We start from the raw sequence: 21,832 nt of genomic DNA, 5'->3' as shown, positions 1-21,832 counted from the left end.
TTACATTTATATATTTATTGACATTTTCTACTGATATTTGACTTTACAAATAAAGCTGCTGAAGCACCCAATAGTTTAATTGTTTTTACATTTATCAGTTTTACAAAACGTAAAGAATATTTCCATAAATGTCATATATGACTGAAGATGGGAGAATCTCAGCTGTAATTTGGTATACGGCACATAATGAGGATAATCATGGTTCAGGTGAGTTACTATTATAAATGTAAGCTTTTCTTTAAATGTACATTTCTGCCATTTAAGAGTCTGAAATGAAGCTGAAGGAGTGGGTATCTGGATGAAGACCGCTCCAGGATTGGCGAATATCCTTTTTGTGATCTGATATTTAATCAAGTGTTTAAGTGCCTAGATTATATGATGACATTAGTGTCATCCCTCTTTAGAGTAAAGCTGCGGTCACACTAGAGTTTGAGCTTGCGAAATCCTGTCGTACACCGCTGCGAAAAAGGGCGGGATTAAAGAAAATGATCAGACATTTAAAAAAGTAAGCGATTGATCCATGTTTTATATTTCTGTCCAGAGAGGTCGTGTTTTGATCCTCGATTGGTCTCATGCAGTCAAGTGATGCGATTTGGTGGGTCAGAGTTCACCAACTTTGAACTTTGCACCGCATTTATCTGTGAAACTTGACGCAGACCTTGCGTTTCCGGTCGGACGCATTTCGCGTGCGTATGAATAGAAGTCTATGGGGAGAAAAGTCCAGTGTGACCGCAGCTTTAATCTGAAATGATAGGCATGTCATTGCTTTTTTTCTGTATGCCAGGTTAATTGTTTCCACAGGATGTTCAGGCCTGATCAGGAGGTCATCGGGACCTCTCAGGTGAACTGTGGATGGCATAACAGCTGTTGATTTTACTTTCTGTAAAAGAGTTTTAATCCTCTTAATGATTCTGTTATTAGAGTTTTCTCTGTATTAGTCTGCTATGTTTATTTTACTGTCCTAAAAGGATGCCTGCTACTAGAGCAAGACATCCTAAAAGTTGTGTGTGCTATAGGGGAGAGCGGGGCACAAAGTAACACTTTTTGGTCAAATAATAAAGTATTGGGGTTAGACAAACCATTTGTTTTTTACCAACAAAACACAAGCCTCTCCTACAAATGAGCACTGAAAGTATGATCGCTGGATCTATGGTTTCTGTGCAGTATTGCCAAAAGTGCCAGGAGTAAAAATGTTACTATTTACCCCACCTGCGGGGCAAGTTGTAACAGACAGAGGGTTAGTTATAACACATGCTTAAAAAGGCAGATAAAACACAATTAAATTTAGTTTCCTTTAAATATTAGCTATATTTTCTCTGTTCCTAGCTCAATTTATTTTTTACTCTACATAGCACAGTATGTTTATTTATTTATTGGATAAACACATTTGGATTATCATCCATTATTATACAATGCATTTATATTACATTTTGTCTGTCAAAACAAATTATATTAAAAATCATTTTATTTCAAAAGTTCTCAACATTACACTCAAAATTACAGAAAATATATTGTGTTAGTTTAATTGTTGTCCAACAGTGTGTGGATTAATTGTAACAGCCGGTTACAACTATAATATGGTGACAAACACTGACCCTTGCTGCCAGTATAAATCAAAGACATTTGTGGTTTTTAAGACCTAAAAAGTTTATTAAAATTAGTGTATTTTTAAACGAAAACTATAACATTCAGACAAAAACGATCATTAATGAATTCATGCAATAAAATGGTTTATGGCCTGTGGCTTACAGTAATTTGACTCATTTTATATTATTGCTCTTTCATAAATCACAGAATGAGTCAGTTTTGTTATTTCATATAGTAATGTACAAAAATTAAAAACTGACCTATTAAAAACACACCAATCCACTGATATAAAGACTAAAGAGACTTTGTCATTGCAGCGATACAAGCAATAACAACAGCAGCAATAAGAAATGTATAGAAATAGACAAAACAATACACAACTGCAAAGAATTATACAATATATAATTATATAATATCATGTAATAACAATATAATAATTAATAATACATACCGTGAGATAATTGTGCTGTGCATGTGTATGTAGCTGGTGTGCAAACAAAATTGTAAAGTATTGTACAAGTTAATAAAAATAAGAGTTTGTGTAATTATCAGCCACATGGGGAAGAGGGGCAAACGCGAAAAGTCAAAGAACATGTCCTGTCATAGTTTAAAGAGCCCATATTATGGGTTTTTGAAAATGCCCTTCCATGTAGTGTGTAACACAGCTCTAAGTGAAGTGAAATATCCAGCTAAGGCTTAAATCTGTAAGTGTACAGTGTTTAAAACTATTGATTCATCTATAAAAGAGTCGACTCATAGTGCTTCAAACGAGTCGTCTTGATAACGAGTCATTAGGTGTTTCGCGATGAAGCAGCCATGAAACACAAGCCTCGCCAGTAGTTACGCGCGCAAACCAGGGAGATTTGAAACCTGCGGCCCCGCCCACTAACACAGAAAAAACACTAGACACACACACACAGACGCCGCCGGTCGAATGAAGTCATGCTGTGCTCAGATGGATAATATTGACAGTCTCTACCCAAAGATGAGTTGTGAACTGTGAAGAGTCAGTGGTTGAGGTTTATTCACTAGTGTAAGTAAGTGCGATTAAAATTGTTGCCTCGTTTAACTTGCAAATTATGTATTTATTGTGTTTTGTTACTTGTTAACCTGGTACAGTACACGCGGTTACTCTTTAGTAGAGAGAGAGAGAGAAAAAGAACAGGTCGAGTTTGTGACGCCTAGGGGCTAGGAGACAGGAGCCTCGCGTCGCTTTCCCTAGTTCTTCTGAGGAGCGTTGTGTGTGTGAGAGAGAGAGAGAGAGACTCGCGTCGCTTTCCCTAGTTTTTCTGAGGAGCGTTGTGTGTGTGTGTGTGTGTGAGAGAGAGAGAGAGACTCGCATCGCTTTCCCTAGTTCTTCTGAGGAGCGTTGTGTGTGTGTGAGAGAGGGAGAGGCTAGGAGACTCGCGTCGATCTCCCCAGTTCTTCTGAGGAGGGTTGTGTGTGTGTGTGTGAAAAAAGCCTTACACTATGAAGCACGTGTGCACTGTTACTACTTTTATATAGTTGATTACCAGCTGGGCATTTCACTCTGTCTCGTGCTGAAGCCTGTCACTGTCGACCAATCGCAACAGGCTGTCATCGGTCCAATCAGCGCAGATTAGCTTCGCGCTGAGGAGGGGGTTGGGAACAAATGACTCGCTGAACGATTCATGCTACATGCACGGTTAAGGACGACAGCAAAATCATGGTTTCCCTCAGTTTGTTCCTTGCGTGTAAGGTTCTTGTTGGATTTGACAAGCTGTTGTGCAGTAAATTTTATTTTTGGCTGCACTGCTGTGTTATGAATAATTTCTCTGACGATTAAGCTTTGTGCAAATTCTAATGTGATTGGCAGTGCACAGGTGCCTTAATTAGTTCTGTGTTTGTTTTTCAGTGATTCTTCTGAACTTCAGTCTGCTGATATCAGCGAGTGGTGGACACGATGGTCACGGACACGATGGACACGGACATGATGGACACGATGGTCACGGACATGATGGTCACTATGGTCACGGACATGATGGACACGGACACGATGGTCACGGACATGAAGATGATGATGATGATGACTATTGCAGGAGGTCTACTAGTAAGTATTTGGGGTTGTGGTGTGTGGAATTTTTTTTTTTTTTTTTTTCTCCCCTTAAGAAACGTTAACTTCAGTTTTTCATGAACTGAGTGATGTGACTTAATGTTTGTTTTGCTCCAGTTTAGTCTGCAAGTTTAAGTGTCCATTAAACGCAACCCTTTTTATTTCTCAGACACCGTAACTGCATGTGAGGGCTTGGTCCTGCATTTGTTCTGTCCTGGTAAGAGCTAAAATCAATTAAATTTGTGTTGGATAACTACTGCAGTTTTTAATATTACATGGGTGTGTGTGGGTTTATTTTATTATTTTTTTCTCTATGTAGGTTATTCTAAGATCAAGATACTTGCTGCAAACTATGGACGTACAGATAAAAAAACCTGCATTAAGGATATTCCACCACGTGAAATCAGAAACACCAAGTGTCGTTCATCCAACTCTCTGCCTGTTGTATCATCATGGTATACATTTTAACTTATTTTTTTGTGCGCTAACTGATATCTGGTTGAGTCAGTTTGAGCAAAATGTAGCTACAGCTAAAATGAATCGAGTCCTGTTCTTCCTAAAATGGGTTTTCTGAATTGTGTAGGTGTGATGGACATGAGACCTGCTCTGTACCAGCCACCAATGGTGTGTTCTCTGATCCGTGTATTGGCACATACAAGTACCTGACTGTCAAATACTGCTGCAGGCGTAAGTTATTATACTAGGCAAAGAAGCTCCATAACTGGTGTTCCGCTTGCCTTAAGCTCTGGTTTAATTTTCTCTTGCAGGTGGTAGGAGCTGATCTTGCTGATTTTTCTCTGCCAGCATCTCCCCTACAATTTACTTTTTAATAAATGCTTAATGCAAATAGTTTGTGTAAGGGTTTTATTTCATTTTTTTTTTTGTGTGTGTCTTTGAATCGTTTCACTACAGATTACTTTCATTTAAGGCAAATGTCTGTGGTAAAATACAGCCAGACTGGTTTTAGCTAACAGACTGGTTTTAGGCAACAGCTGCATTAACTTTGAACTCTTGTCAAACACAGGAGGATGAGCTTGAGCAACTTGTGTCAGATCTGTCTGCTAAGATTTGGATGTTCAGACCAAATTAGGACAATAGAATATGGGCTGCATCATGATTGACAGCATTACGTAATGGTAACCACCATCACGGAAGTTGGAATATTTATTATTAATTAAAGCAACTCCTTTACCATCTATATATCTATCGTTTTTTTTTTTTTTTTCAAGTAGGGGAAAATAAATTTATTTTTTGCTCAAGATTCACATTTAAACATGCAAAGCTAAATATTGATTTGTCAAATCTATAAATCACTAACAAGCTGCTTTATTCAAGTCTGGTGTGCAAGTATACTTGTCTATTGGTCATGCTGCTGTTCTTTAAATGTTTTCTGCTGTCTTATTACTAAAGAGCTTAGGGAAATTAAGTTTAAGATTACACCCTAGTGTTTTTTTTTTTTTTTTTTTTTTTTTTGTTTATAAAGAGCATTCCCTTTTCAATGCTACTATAAATAAATAATAAAAACGTGTTTCCTGGATTTGCATGCTGAAGCCCAGGGGTCTGTTCTTCAAGCCTCACTTCAACGAGTGAAGATGATTTAATAAATCTTTAAATCTTTAACTGATCTCTGGCAAACTTGCTGCTTCATACAAGATCATGAATCGGATAAAAATGTCTGGATTACTGAACTGATTGCTGGCTGTGTTGTGAAGGACTGATTTATCAGTCTTCAATCATAATCCGCAAGGAAAAGGTTTTTTTTTGTGTGTGTGTGACTGAATTGAGTAAAGTTGTTTCTTTAATGCATTGTATCCTGTTTTTGAATGTTTCTGTTTAAGGACATTTATTTTGATGTGCCTTCTGAGGTGTGTGTGTGTGTAGGTATAAAAAGAGCAGGAAGAGTGTGACTGGCTACGAAACTAGTGTCGATCTCCTCCCCAGTTCTTGGAGTTTTTGCTCCATAAAATAGGTAGTCGTCGGTATTTTCAAGTTCAAAGATTTTATTTACATTCACCCACTGGCAGCCAAAATCCACACCTTGCATATTTATTGGTGGCAGCGGTGGTTGTCTCCGGGGTCTTTGGAAACGTTGCTGTTGGACTGGTATGGTGACAAAAAGAGAAAATATATGATCACTGTCCTTTCATTATATATGTGGGATCGGTTGGTGGACTAATTAAGACTGAAACGTGTTTTGCTTAACGCACTTTCACATACATGGCCCGTATTCTGACAGACTATTTCTTATTTTAGAGCAGTTTTTTGTTTTCACTATCGTCTGACTTGATTTTCATGTTCAGTTATTTTCTGTTTTCATTTTGTTTCAGAAAAAGACTGCTGAAGAAAACCGCACGTTTGAAATTGGATTTTTGCTAAAAGAAAATGTTTGCTTTTCTGACACGTGTGCAGACTTTGCCAGCTGCACATTGCATCAGAATCAAATGAGACAGTATTGCAAATAAGACTTTACATAGAAGGATAAAAACAAATAAATAAAATCATCACCAAAATGAATCTGTCCTGCAGACTATCAATAAAAATAATAATAATAATAAACGTTCCCGGATTGAACGGATGCAACACTACACAGACTCTTTTGAAACATGGCAGAGGACAATGGAACAAACCTGCATTTCAGAGCTGTTTTACCCCCAGATTTCACAGGGGTTGGCAACGAAAGTTTTTCTCAATGGGCTCGTTGTTTTCAAGCTTTCTGTGAAACATCCAGTATGGACAAACCACAGCTTGCCAAAGTCTTTCCTTCAAGATTGGCAGATGCTGCATTTAGTTACTGATACTTGTTGATACTATTGATAATAACACCTATTGATAATTTCTGGATTTTAATTATGTGTAAGTTGCATAAAACTCTGTTTAACCACTCACTGTTGTTTTCAAATTACTCATGTAACTTGTGTTTCAGAATGTTTTCAGTTGTTGAATTCACCTCAGATCACAGTGTTGCTGTAATTCCTGATCTATGGAAAGAAGAATTAGATGAGGTAAGGAGTATACTACTCTACTATTACTATCAAATTAAATGCAGTTATGTTACCTAAAACACAGTATGTCCATACTGTGGAAAATAGATCATGTTTATAATTGTAAAATTACTTTATTATTTTGTACAGCTGTAATTGACTCTATTACTATAAGTGTAACATTCTATTTTAGAGCGAGTAATGCCACAACTACAGGACCTCTTCTTTCTCTTAGTTAAGTAAGTATTCGGAGACTAAATCTGACTTCTGTCTACCCAAACCTGCTTTCCCTGTCTCTCTTAATTTGTTTAATTGTATGTAATTTTGGTATATGATATATTATTAAAGAATTAAAATAAAGTAGGCTACATAATTACTCACTGGAGATGTTGTGAAATATATAATAAAAAGTTTGATTCTATTAATTTGTGTGACATTTTTTTTACTTCAAAGTTTACATGTTCAGTTTTTAAAAAGGAAAAATAAATACAATATTTAATATTAAGCAATACTGGAAAAGAATTACTGCTTATCCTGTATTCTAGACAGTATTGATAAACTGCCACAAAAAAAATATTAATACATGTAGTAAGAATGTCGTCTCGTGGTTGCCGAATGTCACACGACAACGTTGCTACAGCCTTCTCACGTCTTACATTTCTACGTTGTGACCAGTGGTGTAGTCCTAAAAAAAAAGATGGTGTACTATTGCACCCAACCCAAATTTTAAATGAAAGTAGGCAAATAAACGATGAGAGTCAATGTTTCTTTAATTCAATAGCTATATATATATATATATATATATATATATATATATATATATATATATATATATATATATATATATATATATATATATATAGACAAACCAGTTTGGAACAAGTAAAGGTTGAGTAAATTATGAAAATTGTAATTTTTTGGGAAAACTATACATTTAAAAAGAAAAACAATTGTTGTTCGTTTTAAAGGGAGATGCTAATAATCTAATCCTATTCAGTGATTTATGTTTAGCTAATAGTGCCCCCTGCAGACCCAGAGATTGGCTGAATATGTTGTGGTAAAACCCAACTGTTTAACCCTAAAGGGACTTGTAAAAGTTTAAATACTGTACAGAAAATCAAGACAGCTATATCAAGTGCTGCATGTTGTTAACATAAACTGTAAATTTAAAATAAAAAATAAAAATCAGGAAAACAAAGGCAAAGCACACTTCAAAAATTCTAATAAGATACAGTATGTAGCTTATTTAATCATTTTAATATTGAAACTTACTTTCTTTACTGGCTTATTACTTTATATTTATAAGGTTCCTTTAAACATCAATCAGCCATTATGTTTGATTGCCACATTTGTGCATGCTTGTTTTAAACCAAACTATTAGGAGTCTGTCTTCTGCTGTCGCCATTATATACTAATAGTTTCCCTTTTAAATCGCATATTGTTATGCGTGTAAGTAAGAATTTAAAATAATACACTTAAAAATGTTTGACTAATATGGTAGGGTTTTATACCAAACTAAAAATATTCCACTGTATTTCATAGACAGGCAAAGCCATTTGAGTTCTGAATGAGCCAAATAGGCTCAACATGTTTACTGTAGTACAAATCATTTTCTGTATTCAATTATTTTTTTTTCATATATTAAATAAATAAAACGACCACTTTATAAATTCAAAATGGCATAAATATGAACATAAAAATGTACAGGCCATTTTACATATTTCACTATCATAATATAAGTCATAATAGGAAAAATAAATAATAAGATGTACACGTGATGTTTCACTCTGATATGCAGTTGAAATGAGTACATTCACTGAGTGGTTCTGTTACTATGTTCAGGGCCGGCCCAAGCTTTCAGGGGGCCCTAAGCAGAAATTTTATTTGGGGCCCCTTGGTGCAATCAATATGATTAATTATTGTCAATCCTTAATTATTCACACGCTATAAATCCAATATTCACATTACTTGATGTTATTAGTTGTAGCTGTGCTGCTTACAACATACCAATATTTTTACCTTTCTACAAATTTTTATTGTAACAGTAGTGAAGCCACTAGAGTGGTCAGGTGTTAATTTGCATTTTAACATTCAAAGTCTTGCATTATTAAAGTAGAATTCTTTATGTGGTATACTAAGAAGCAGTTAAATAATTCAAACAATGCACTGATTGACTGTAAACAGGTTAACAATTTTTATTTTGCTATGATAGAAAAATAGCAATGTGCAATTTGTGCAGTACAATCACAACAGTTTTATTAATAAACACTTTTAGACAAAATAACTCTTTACATACTTTACAACTTTTTACAGCTTTAAATATCACCTCAGTATTTCACATTTTCCCTAGAATTTGTGTTTCCTGGCTTTTCTGGAGGCAAAATCGTTGATGATATCATCATAAGTTATCTGATGGGCAATCTTGTTATTAATGCTAATTAGTGCAAGTCCACTCAGTCTTTCTTGAGCCATGGAGGATCTCAAATAGTTTTTAATCAATTTGAGTTTAGAAAAGCTCCGCTCTGCAGATGCAACAGTGACAGGGAGAGTGCAGGCTATCCGAAGAGCTACCCAAAGATTTGGGTACAACTCGCAGATCTCATTTTGAGAGAGATAAGTGAGAAGCTCAAATGCTGTCATCTTTTCTTGGGGAAGATCTGGAAGATTTTCCATCTCTGTTGCAAGGGCACTCCCATCCACATCAGCCTCTTCTCCACAGGTCAGTTTGTCTCCAAGAAGTTTACACTGGTCCCTCCGTGTCTGTGCATCAAGCTGGCTAAAGTCAAGGAGCACTCAGAAGTTGTCTTTAACTTCACTTAGAGAATGAAAGCGGTCCTCCAAAGACTGGATGCAACAGTCAACCACAACATTAAAAAATGATACTTCCAGTCTTTTCATTGCATCACTTAGTGGCTCGTCAGCTGCCTCGTAGGCAAAGTGCCTTTTTGTGGACTTTAGCCTCTTCTCTTTCAGTACTGCCTCAGTGTTCATTTGTTCACAAATTTCTTTTGCTGAAACCTGCGCATCCATAAAACCTGTTGTCCTATAACTGCCTAGGTTTTCCTTATTTTTCTTAATGAGGACTACTGCAACATCAAGTTGCATGTTGGTTGATTGAAGGTGCTTGCTTGTGATATTAATTCTAGAGAGAATATCATACCAGATGACACAGCAAATCTGAAATCTATATGAGCCAGTTTCTTCAGCAAGACAGTGGGCCTCAACTTTCACTATGGAGTCTTTAGTCTGTTCCCTGACTTCCAACAAAGCTTCTCTCACCTTTCCTGCTTGGTATCGTAAAAGTTTAATACTATTCACTCGACTTTCCCATCGCGTTTCACTCCAAGACTTAAGAGTGACATCCACATACTTTTGCAAGATGGCCCATCTTTTAGGAGACCCTGAGAAGAGTCTGTAAAGTTTTTCAACATTTCCAAAAAAACAAGTCGCATCCTTTGAGGCTTTAGCAGCATCTGAAAATTTAAGGTATGTGCTCCACAAGGCACATAAAAAGCACGTGGATTATTGGCTAACAGCCTAGCCTGCACACCTTTATTTCGGCCCCTTCATGTTTGCACCATTGTCATATGATTGTCCCCTACAGTCTTGGAAAGGGATGTTCAATTCTTCAAGCCGTTTAAGAATAAGTGTGGACAAGCCTAGACCAGTAGATTCAGGAGCTATGAGAAATCCCAAGAAGTGTTCCTTTATCTCTGGTGTTTTTCCAAGACTTACAGTGCGCACAACAACAGACATCTGTTCTTGGTGACTAACATCTTGGGTGCAATCCAATATTATAGCATAATATTTTGCATCTTTTATTTCTGTCACCATTGTGTCCACTATTTTCTCACTGACACAGCCTATCAGCTCATTTTGGATGGTTTTCCCCAAGTATGTGATATGTTGTGCTCCACTGTCAATTCGTCTCACGTGATCTCTCAAAACAGGATAAAATTTAGCTAACAGTTCTACTTCTTTCAGAAAGTTTCCATTGTTTTCCTGATGTAATGTATCAACAGATCCCCTTAGTGCAAGATTTCGTTCTGCCAAGGACTGAATAATACTGATTAGGCGTGTGAGAACATCTCACCAACAATTCTTTTCTGCTTCCAAAAGGGCCATTTCAGCATCATCAATTGTTTTACCCTTTGAAAGACGGAGTGCAAAAGTCTTCCATTTCGCCATGTTGCAATGATCATGGCTATTTTCATGCTGTTTCAGTAATGCACCTATATTAACCCAATCCTGTTGTCCCTCTGTTGCCAGTTTTGTTGACTTTTTGGAGAACAATTTACAACAGAAACAGTAGACGGCATCATTTCTTTTTGAATAAGTAAGCCAGCTGCGCTTGATTTTTTTCTCCATTAACAAGCTGTCTGTATGTGTAGTGGTAGTGGAAGCTTCGGCCATCAGGTTTTTTAGGGAATGTAAATTTTTCGTTTATAGGGAGTGGCCCTCTACTTACAAGATCAGTCCTTTCTGAGTCAGACAGGCTGGATGACCACTCACCTGGGTCAACTGGAGGAGCTGCTGATCCATGGTCAAGACTGGAAGTTGATGAGGGTGTAGATGTGACATTGATCCCAATGTCCACAGAACTAGACAGACCTATAAGGAATTAGCATTAATAATATTAAATATAAATCACCAAATATTGTACAGTGTGGCTGCTGTGCTACTAATTACTAGGGACAGACGAAAACTGCGAACGTTTTTTGCTATTTCTGCAGAGAGTTTTGGTAAAAATCTGCGGATTTCTGTGGTATTGTTTTGGAAGAATCATAATTAAAACCTTAATATATGAAATAAAAAAATAAAATCTTTTTAACTTTATTTAATGTTTAAAATGCAAATCCAATTAGATTTACTTCATTTGGTAAACAAAGCATCTCTCATATAATATATCTACTAAAAGACAGAAAATACTAATGTACAAAGTGCATTGTGCATAAATCAGATGAACATTTTCATTTTAGTCAATAATATTACTGTAATTAATTTAAAAACTGAATAAATATAGATTTACAGACATTTAATCAAGTGAATAAACAGAATTAATGATGGGCTAAAGATCTGTGGAAATCTGTGGAAAATCTGCAGAATTCTGCGTGGGCAGATTCCATGTGGGCCTACTAATTACCTGCCACCTCCACTGAGATTGGAACAGGATCAGTGGACGAAGGTGCTGGTGAATGATCATCACCTGCAGAAGATGTACCTGATAAAAGATAAAACAATAACATTGAAACAAATACCGAAATATTGAAAAAACAATAATAAAAATATAATAATATTATAAAATAAAGTTAGCATAGTTAGATGTCATAATAGAAGGTGATGCAACTATAAAAACAACTACAACAACAAAGTAACAAAAACAAAAAGGTCTCACAAATAGCAAGATTTATTAACATCAACATTGATGTAGGGTTGTTAAAAAAAACTAACATGGTATATCATCATCAGCTAAAGCACTGGCACTTGGGTCAGATGGTGTTGGTTGTGCTCCACTCCCAAAATATTTCAAAAGTGCTCCTATAAAAGTTTCATAGAGGTATAAATGAAGGAATAAAATACTATTTTAGCATTAAAAAACTATTTCAACAAATTTAGCTTCTAAGTATAACACAGCACGCATGCTAACATTACTGGAATAATTTATAACATTTTATAACATTACTGGAATATAATAGCAAAAAGATTCCAAACTGTTACACATTGATAAAAAAGAAGCCTATTTTCAATGATCACTCCCACAAATATTTGTAAAACAGAAGCTTATTTTTCCCTAGTAATATATTAATGTTATTTTTTCCACAGTAATATATTGTTATTTTTTACACAGAAGGCAAGAACTTTAATGTAAATGAACTTTGTATCATAGTAATAGCAAATGATCACAAAGCTATTTGCAAATGTTTATTAAATATTAGCGTCTATGCTATGCAAGTTACCTAATGTTAGCCAGCTAACGTTATCTTCCAATATTGGCCTAGTTCATATGAAAATATGAAAAGGGATGCTAAACCATCAAGACGGTTCGTCTTTAACAAAGCTTTGTAACCATTTTAACTTCATTTATTATGCCAAAATCAATAACATTCAACCCCCCTTCCTCTGTTGACTTTACTAAATCATTTTTTTTTTAATTAAATGTTGCTTATTGTTCCAAATACAATCATAATGAACTTTGTTAATTTGCTTAATACTTCTTTCTGGTACACCTAATGAATATGCTGGGTAGATTAATCTTGATATTGCTTCCATTTTTGTTAATAATCTTCTCCCAAAAATTGAAATATTTCTTTCTAAATAGCTATTTAAATTTTTTTTTTCCCCTGTCCCTGAGATTTTTTGTAATAGTTATTCCCAATTATGTTATTTAGTTTTTGACTGGAATATTATTCAATGAATTTTGTGTATTATTGTGAAGAGTCAGAATCTCACATTTTTTTCAAATTTAAATGTAACCCTGAAGCATTTGAAAACACAGATATAGCCTTTAAGGTATTCGGTATTTGATTAGAGTCCTTCAAAAATAAAGTTGTATCATCTGCTAGTTCTGTAATCACCAAGGATCTACTCAGTACATTTAATGGTTTAATGTTGTCGTTATTTTTAATATACAGTGCTAATAATTCAGCAGCAAGTAAGAAAAGAAGTGGGCTGACTGGATCTCCCTGACGTATTCCCCTTCTGATATCAAATCTCTTTGTAGTACCCGATTGAAGTAAAACAGCACTTGTTATTTGTTTGTACAACATAGAAATAACATTAAAGAGCCCATATAATGGGTTTTTGAAAATGCCCTTCCATGTAGTTTGTAACACAGCTCTAAGTGAAGTGAAATGTCCAGCCAAGGCTTAAATCTGTAAGTGTACAGTGTTTAAAACTGTTGATTCATTTATAAAAGAGTCGACTCATAGTGCTTCAAACGAGTCGTCTTGATAACGAGTCATTAGGTGTTTCGCGATGACGCGGCTACAAAACACAAGCCCAGTAGTTGCGCGCCCAAACCTGGGAGATTTGAAACCTGCGGCCCCGCCCACTAACACATAAAAAACACTAGACACACACACACACACACACACAGAGACGCCGCTGGTCGAATGAAGTCATGCTGTGCTCATATGGATATTATTGACAGTCTCTACCCAAAGATGAAACTGTGAAGAGTCTGTGGTTGAGGTTCATTTTTTGCAAAAATACCTCAGCATTAAAGCCTAGCCTTGTGCAGTGCTTCTGAAAACTACATGCTTACAAAGAAGACTTCATCGGCCGTTTGTTAAAGGAAGGACCAGAAAAGACTATAAGGGACTATGTCAGAACATGGATCAGTGTATCATCAGTTTCAGGATCGGTTTCTTCCTCCATTTCACTAGTGTAAGTAAGTGCGATTAAAATTGTTGCCTCGTTTACTCTAGCTTGCAAATTATGTATTTAATTGTGTTTTGTTTCTTGTTAATCTGATACAGTACACGCGGTTACTCTTTATATTCTCATATCGCGTTTAAAGCCACGTTGAATACGCGTCGCGTGCTGCTTTGTTCACGTATTTAACGTTAAATGCGTTTGTGAGCTCACGTGAGCTGTCTGTTGTTGCTATGGCCATCTTAAGTGTAAGCTAGGAGACAGGAGACTCGTGTCGATCTCCCTAGTTCTTCTGAGGAGGACCGTAGTGTGTGTGCGTGTGTGTGTGTGTGTGAGTGTGTGTGAGAGAAAAAGAGCAGGTAGAGTGTGTGACGGCTAGGAGACAAGAGACTCGTGTTGATCTCCCTAGTTCTTCTGAGGAGCGTAATGTTTGTGTGTGTGTGTGCGTGTGTGTGTGTGTGTGTGTGTGTGTGTGTGTGTGTGTGAGAAAAAGAGCAGGTAGAGTGTGTGACGGCTAGGAGACTCGTGTCGATCTCCCCAGTTCTTCTTCTGAGGAGTGTGTGTGTGTGTGTGTGTGTGTGAAAAAAGCCTTACACTATGAAGCGTGTATGCACTGTGACTACTTTTATATTGTTGATTAGCTGCTGGGCATTTCACTCTGTCTCACGCTGAAGCCTGTCACTGTCGACCAATCGCAGCAGGCTGTCATCGGTCCAATCAGCGAAGATTAGCTTCGCGCTGAGGAGGGGTTTGGGAACAAATGAATCACTGGACGATTCATATGGGAGTCGCTGGGATAATTGGGTAAAAATAAATGCAGATTATAAGACCATGAAAGTGTTTTTTGACCTTGCATGCATATGAGACTGTTGTTGGAGACCCTTACAACCAAAATATGACCCTATTTCATGTATAATATGGGCTCTTTAATACAATTTGTTCCAAACCCCAAATATTGTAAAGACTGAAATAAAAGGGTATCAAAAGCTTTTAGAAAATCCTGAAATAGTATTAAACCATCATCCTCTGTCAAATGTGAACAGTCTAATAAATCTAACACCATCCGAATGTTATTATGTAGTCAATTTGGAAGAAACCCAGATTGTGTTCACTAATAGTTTTACCTATACCACCTTTAAGTCTACTAGCTAATGCATGAGTGAATGTTTTGTAATCAATGTTAAGTAAAGTAAATGGTCTTAAATTATCAATAAGAGTGTTGTCTTTTTTTTTTTTTTTTTTTTTTGGTTTAGGTATTAAAACAATTATAGCCTGTTTCATTGTAATTAGTAGTGTATTACTTTCTAAACATTCTATTAGTGCTTTAAAGAGCATCTCTCTAATATCATTCCAGAAAAACTGATAAATGTTAGTTGTAAGTCCTTCTTGACCTGGTGATTTACCTAAAGCCATTTTTTAACAGCTGCATCAAGTTCTTAAATTTTTAAATCAGAGACACATATCATTTTAAAATCTTCATCAATTTTAGGATTAAAATTATAGACTTTTTTGAAGAAATCCTCAGAATTTGTCTCGGAAAATGATGATGATGATGATGATACTTATTTCTTTTGGATCAGTTACAATTTTATTGTCTATGTCTACTTTTTTTTTTAATCTACTAAAATAAGAGCTGTTTTTCTGACTGTACATATGCCCCTTGTGCCCTATTTAAGTAGAAATCATCTAATTTAGTTTATAATCTAAAATACACTTCCTGCTTTGCTACTGTTCAGACGTCTTTGCCTACTGCTCCACTCTCTGCTCACTTGCTTTTATATCTTAAACCCTAATTTTAACTTGAGTCTATCATCACAGTGCTCAAACAACACAGCTTGAAGATCAGAATCGATTCTACAAACTTTCTGGAATATAGCTTTACTAACAAGAGGGGAATTAAAGTCTAAACAATCCTCCCGCTACCAGCTATCAGCTGCTCACATTCCTGAGACAGAAAAACACGGCTGTGAAAATGCCTCTGGATCGGATTAATTCAGATTCTCACTGCTGTACAAACTGCCACAAACTTCTACAAAAGATTGCAGTTCATGAAACAAAGTTACTTGCGATCCGACCAGAACTGCAGCTTCATTCAACTCACTGCATATAGCCGGTGAGTCCCATAACTCTATTCCTGCCACTGTTTTGAGCACAGAAAAACAGAATAAAACTGTTGAAAATGAGTATTGGCATAAACAAGGTGCGAAACCAAAGGGTACTTGCAGGGTCAGATCATACGCTGCCGCATTAGCGTCTTCTACCCTAAATACAGCTCAGACTCAAATACAGCTTGAGAACAGATATGAAGTATTTAGTAATATGGGTGAAGAATCCCCAAATGCTGTCAGACAGAGATCGCATGACTCAGCAGCTAACTCTGCATGGAACAGAGTCTCAAGGCCGACTAGATGGAGGCATTCTGCTCCGATTGCACCTGAGATAAGAACACTAGTTGTAGGAGATTCAATAATCAGGAATTTTAGGAGCAAATCTACAATGACATACTGCTTCCCTGATGCAACAGTTTCTGATGTAAACAAAGAACTTGAGAAAATTCTGGAAAAGCACAAGACTGCAAAACGCATTATCATCCATGTGGGAAAGATTGATATTCGGAAGGAACAGTCCGAACTGCTCAAGAGAGATTTCTGTGAGCTCTTGGAAACAGTTGAAAGATTGAAAATTCAGCCGTTCATCAGTGGACCACTCCCTGCAAGAGGGACAAATATGTTTTCACGGCTTCTTGGTCTAAATGTATGGCTGCAGAAAACATGTAACAGGAAAGGACTGAATTTTATTGACAACTTCAATCTCTTCTGGAACCAAAGACAACTGTTTACATCAGACGGCCTTCACCCAAACAAACTTGGCGCAAAGGTGCTAAAGGACAATATATTTTTCTCCCTCCATCATTCATCAGCTGTGTGTGCCATTGACCTCAATCCAAATGGCACATACACACCTAGCAAATGTCTGGATGACCACAGGACCTCAAATCAGCTCCTGAGTGGACTTGGGGCTTACGCATCACCCAAGGACAGTGATAACGCCACGCAGCCAAAACACCCACTGTTGATAGAGACACTGTCACTAGCCCTCTGCTCAACACAGACAGACTGTGACGCATCAGAACAGCATCAAGTCTCGTCACTCAAAAATGATCCTCAGGAAAACAGCCAGGAAAACATATTTCAGCAGCCAGAATCTCCAGAGCCACAGCCTCTGTCACCAGACACGTTTTCATTATCACCTTGCTCGCCTCTCTTGGGTTTCACAAAAAATATGGAGAAACTGGTGTATGCTGGAACTAAACTTTCACACTCCATTGCCGCAAGCCCCCAGTTACCAACCAAAAAGCGGCCTGCTCCACAACCACATTTGAGCCCACCTGGAAGAGCCCTCCAACTTTTGCCCCACCGCCAGGGCCCAAACAACAACGCACCATCTTCAGCTGTTGAACACAACAGCTCTCCATGATGTGCCTCGGGTGCCTGCTTAGATAACAGTGTCTTTATCAGATGTTTACAGAACAAGCAGGAATCCAGTGTGCCAGTAGCTTTCTCTACACATATATGTGTTGTATTACGTGACAGAAAACCGAAGACTTCTTCAGGCCGTATAGCAAATCATTCAAATCTTGTGTCTATTAAATATAAATCTGAGACTACTGTACACTGTAAACCCTAATGCTGTAACTAATTAACTGAACTGAGTTGTATTAACTTAAATCATTAAAATTCGTTAATCTTAATTAACCTAGATGAGTATTTAGAACTTTTTCTTATTTTTGAGTTTGTAAAAATTAAATCTTTCAAGTAAGGTGAACGATTTTGCTGTGTTTAATTTATACAAAATGTCTCTTTAAAGTTTCATTAACTCAAAATCTTTCAGCCCAGTGATTTTGCGTGTGACGTCATCCAGGTTCACGTACGTTCTCGTGCTTCATTCGTTTTTTCAAGATGGCGGATCGGCCTCGCTTCACACTACAGTAAGTAAACTATTTACAAATCCAAGAAATATTAAATTTATGTTTTAATCAATATAATCACAGTAACAGTTCAATGTAATGTAGAGTTTGTCTGAATGCGTTTACATGTCGTAAAAACGTGTTTAGCCCCACTTGTTGCTAACTAACGTTAACATTACTGTTTAAAAAAGTTGAATCAGTGCAACGTTAGCGTTAGTTGTAATGTGTTAACTATGAATTTTAACAGTGTTATAAGGACAAAAACATTTGAAATCGGCAGATTCAATGTTTAACATATTTTTAAATCTTGGCGCGAGCATGCGTTTAGGTTGTCATGGTGACGCGCGCTCACACAACCGCACGTCATGGCACTGCGCTGAACTCTGTCCAGACTGTGAATGTGGTGTTATCTTCGCGATCTGTAGGCACTACGGAAACGAAAGGCGCATAATCATAACTCAAATAATCTCCGCCTAAATACTGAACGGTATTTTCTGATGACGGGCAAAACTTAGCCTCAAAACGTAGCTGTCTGTCACACACAGCTTGTTGCATGCTGATCCATACCCGAGAGCCTAACGGAGAACATTTAAGCTGTGCTCCTCACCTGAGCAGGTACAGAGCAGAGCTTCATCTCACACTAGCACATTGAGGTAAAGTTGGTTTTATATTCATACATTCGTCCAGTAACAACTTGTGACTCTCTCTATATGTCGTTTACCATGGTACTTTGTGTATTCGGTCTGAAATCATATACAAGTATGACATGAAAACAACATTAACGTTACACTTAATGCACAATTTTTTTGACCGAACAATGTTGTACTTTGAAAGTCATTGGCTGCTAATATGATTTTACTATTTAGAATATGCAAAAACTACTTTTCGGAAATTATATTATATTATTAAGGAGAAAGTCTAAATGTGTAAATATAAAACTAACTTTACCTCAATCACCAGTACTGATCAGCACTGATTATTTCCCTGCGATCGAGAAGACATCTCTGCATATCAATGATTACCTGATCAATGCGATCAGTTAAATGATTTTAAATGTCATTTAAGTCAAACATATGTTAAAGGTATGGTAAACGTTTTTTTTCCAATCAATTTTTTTTTAAATATTTACTCTGGAGAGAATATATATAGCCTAAAAACAAAGTATGCCTATCTATAACACAGTAATACAAAGTAATTAAAATTATTAAATAAAATATTAAATAAAATAATAACAAAACAAATATTCTAATCATCCAGACGTGGTAAACAAGAAATAGTTTTTCTGATGTGCAAATTTTGCAGCTTAAAATATATTTATATCTTATATATTTTTTTAGGCTATAGATTTTTACATCATTAGACAATAAGGTAAGTTTTGTTATTTCTAGCTTTTAAAAACAGGCCTTAAATTTATTTTTCGTCCTATTCATTTTTTAAAATTTCAATACTGTTTAAGTCAAATCCGTGTTCATCGAATCAAAGCAACTAACATGATGATCAGCTCTATTGCTAACCGTTTTGGGGGTTAACGTTAGACATCATGCAATTGTACTACTTCCACTCTCAGCTGAATGACACTGTGACTTTGTGTAAATACAGAATTGAAGGTCGGTTGTTGCTGACTACAGAAAGATTCTTATATGGAGGCATGTAAAAGGTGGGTAAAATATTCATTTTGTACTACTATGCCTGGCATATCCAGTTAAAATAAATATTACATTGTATTTTGCAATGATACTTTTGCAGCAAAGAAAGTGAAACTTCAGCTAGACCTTGAGTTTAGTTTACAATATGAAGATCCTGATATCAACATCTGATCTGATCAACACCTGATTTTCATCTGAGGTAAAAAAATAATAAGTAAATGAAACATAATAATGATATTAATATATTTTTTCTAGCATTATATATTTTGTAGTGTGGGTTTGTTTTATGAAATTTTCTCTTGTTTTTTTTAGCTGCAGAGTACCAACATGTTACAAATGAGAATTTTCCCCACAAATTCTTTGGACAACTGCACCATCACCTATTTCATTTGATGACAATTTTAAGGCAAACAGCATCCAAAACTGACAAGACAGCAGATACCCTGGCTAATCTTTTGAAGGTTTATGATGAGCAGGTATGTTTAGGGTCATGTATTAAAGTATTAATTAAATATGAATATATATTTTATTTAGATTTTTTTTTTCTTAATTTTTGTCTTTGCAGGAACTGCATAATGTCAGTTCATGATGGACTACTGTTATCAGAGGTCTTATGGTCTTGCTGCGTGAGCGTGACTGGGGATTCTTTAGGACCACCCTGGTAAGACTTCATTCATTCTTTTCACAATTAGGCATGTTCTATTGAAAAGATGAAAGTTGAGGAGCAACTTTTACTTAACATATTTGTAATCATGACTTGTTGATGAATCATGTAAAATTGGCTCAGTCATATTGATATTGTCCTAACATTAATATCCTTGAATTATATTTTAGATTAATAATCCTGAAGCGCTGACTGAAGATGCTTTATTGGCCCTGCAGTCACTGAGGGTCTCTGCTGTCCTGAAGAATGAATTGGACACCACCCACAGCACACTTCCAGACCTTTTTTGTCTTGTTTGGATTAATGTATGCTCTTCACATAATATATAGTAAAGGACTTTGAACTTGTACAAAAAGTTTTGCTTGGCATGGATGATAGAAAATAGAAAGTCGATTAGCATAGAATCCTTAAAGAATGAGTTGATGTAGAGCCTTTTTTTTGTACTCAATAAAGACTGTCACTGGGGTAGTAACTTCAAAACATGAATGTACCTTTAATTGGTAATGGTGCATTTTATTATATATATATATATATATATATATATATATATATATATATATATATATATATATAGGGATATAGGGATATATATATATATATATATATATATAGGGATATATATATATATATATATATATATATATATATATATATATATATATATATATATATATATATATATATATATATATATATAGGGATATATATATATATATATATATATATATATATATATATATATATGGGGATAGATTGTCTAGAATGTAAAATTCTGTCATTTACTTACTCTTCACTTGTTCCAAACCTGTTTGAATTTCTTGCTTCTGTTGAATACAAAGTTATTTTGAGGCATTGACTTTCTAATAGGAAAACAAATACTGTGGAAATCAGTGGTTCCAGGTTTCAGCTTTTTTGTCAAAAATAACCTTTTAAGTGTTCAACAGAAGAAAGAAACTCAAACAGGTTTGGAATAAGTTAGAGTAAATGACAGAATCATAGTTCAACCAAGACTGAATATTTATATATATATATATATATATAAACCATTTGATAGTTACTGTGCCAATGACTTTTTTTTTCTAAACAAGAGTCACTTCACAGAATGTGCACTTATTCTTTATTAACGAATGCTTTAAGACTGTAAGTTTCGTAGTTCTTATTAATCTTATTATTATTTAATTTTGTCAAACTTAGTGTTTTTTTTTCTTGAAGCTCTTGTTTGATATATTTGCATTTTGGGAAATTTTTATTAATTTCAGAATAGTGTTTATTTTAAATCTCCTAATGTCTAATTGTTTTTATTGTTTCATGACATTTGTAATTGCACAGGAGGCACATTTGTACTGTTGGACATTTTTTCTTTAAAAATAAATGTCTAAAATGGTATTGTCTGTGTGTTTAAAATTACAGATGTATTTTGATAGATTTATGGGGTTTAAAGATTAAAATTATGGCTAATTTCATTTGTGAAACTGAGATGGAGAAGTTAATTTAATAAAAATGCTATCAAAATGTATGAGCTGGGTGACTTGAGTATTT

General features: G+C 35.5%; 1 protein-coding gene across 1 annotated transcript; it reads left to right on the top strand.

Moving 5' to 3' along the window:
- The first annotated feature begins 3,274 nt into the window (after window positions 1-3,274).
- LOC130215764 (D-galactoside-specific lectin-like) lies at window positions 3,275-4,442 on the top strand. Its single transcript, XM_056447610.1, has 6 exons — window positions 3,275-3,302; window positions 3,464-3,658; window positions 3,831-3,878; window positions 3,981-4,116; window positions 4,245-4,348; window positions 4,429-4,442. The coding sequence occupies exons 1-6, from the start codon at window positions 3,275-3,277 to the stop codon at window positions 4,440-4,442; spliced, it is 525 nt and encodes a 174-aa protein (XP_056303585.1).
- The last annotated feature ends 17,390 nt before the right edge of the window (window positions 4,443-21,832 follow it).

The sequence above is a fragment of the Danio aesculapii genome, chromosome 22 (genome assembly GCF_903798145.1).
Source record: "Danio aesculapii chromosome 22, fDanAes4.1, whole genome shotgun sequence".
NCBI classification, from domain to species: Eukaryota; Metazoa; Chordata; class Actinopteri; order Cypriniformes; family Danionidae; genus Danio; species Danio aesculapii.
This window is presented reverse-complemented; position numbering and strand designations above follow the sequence as displayed.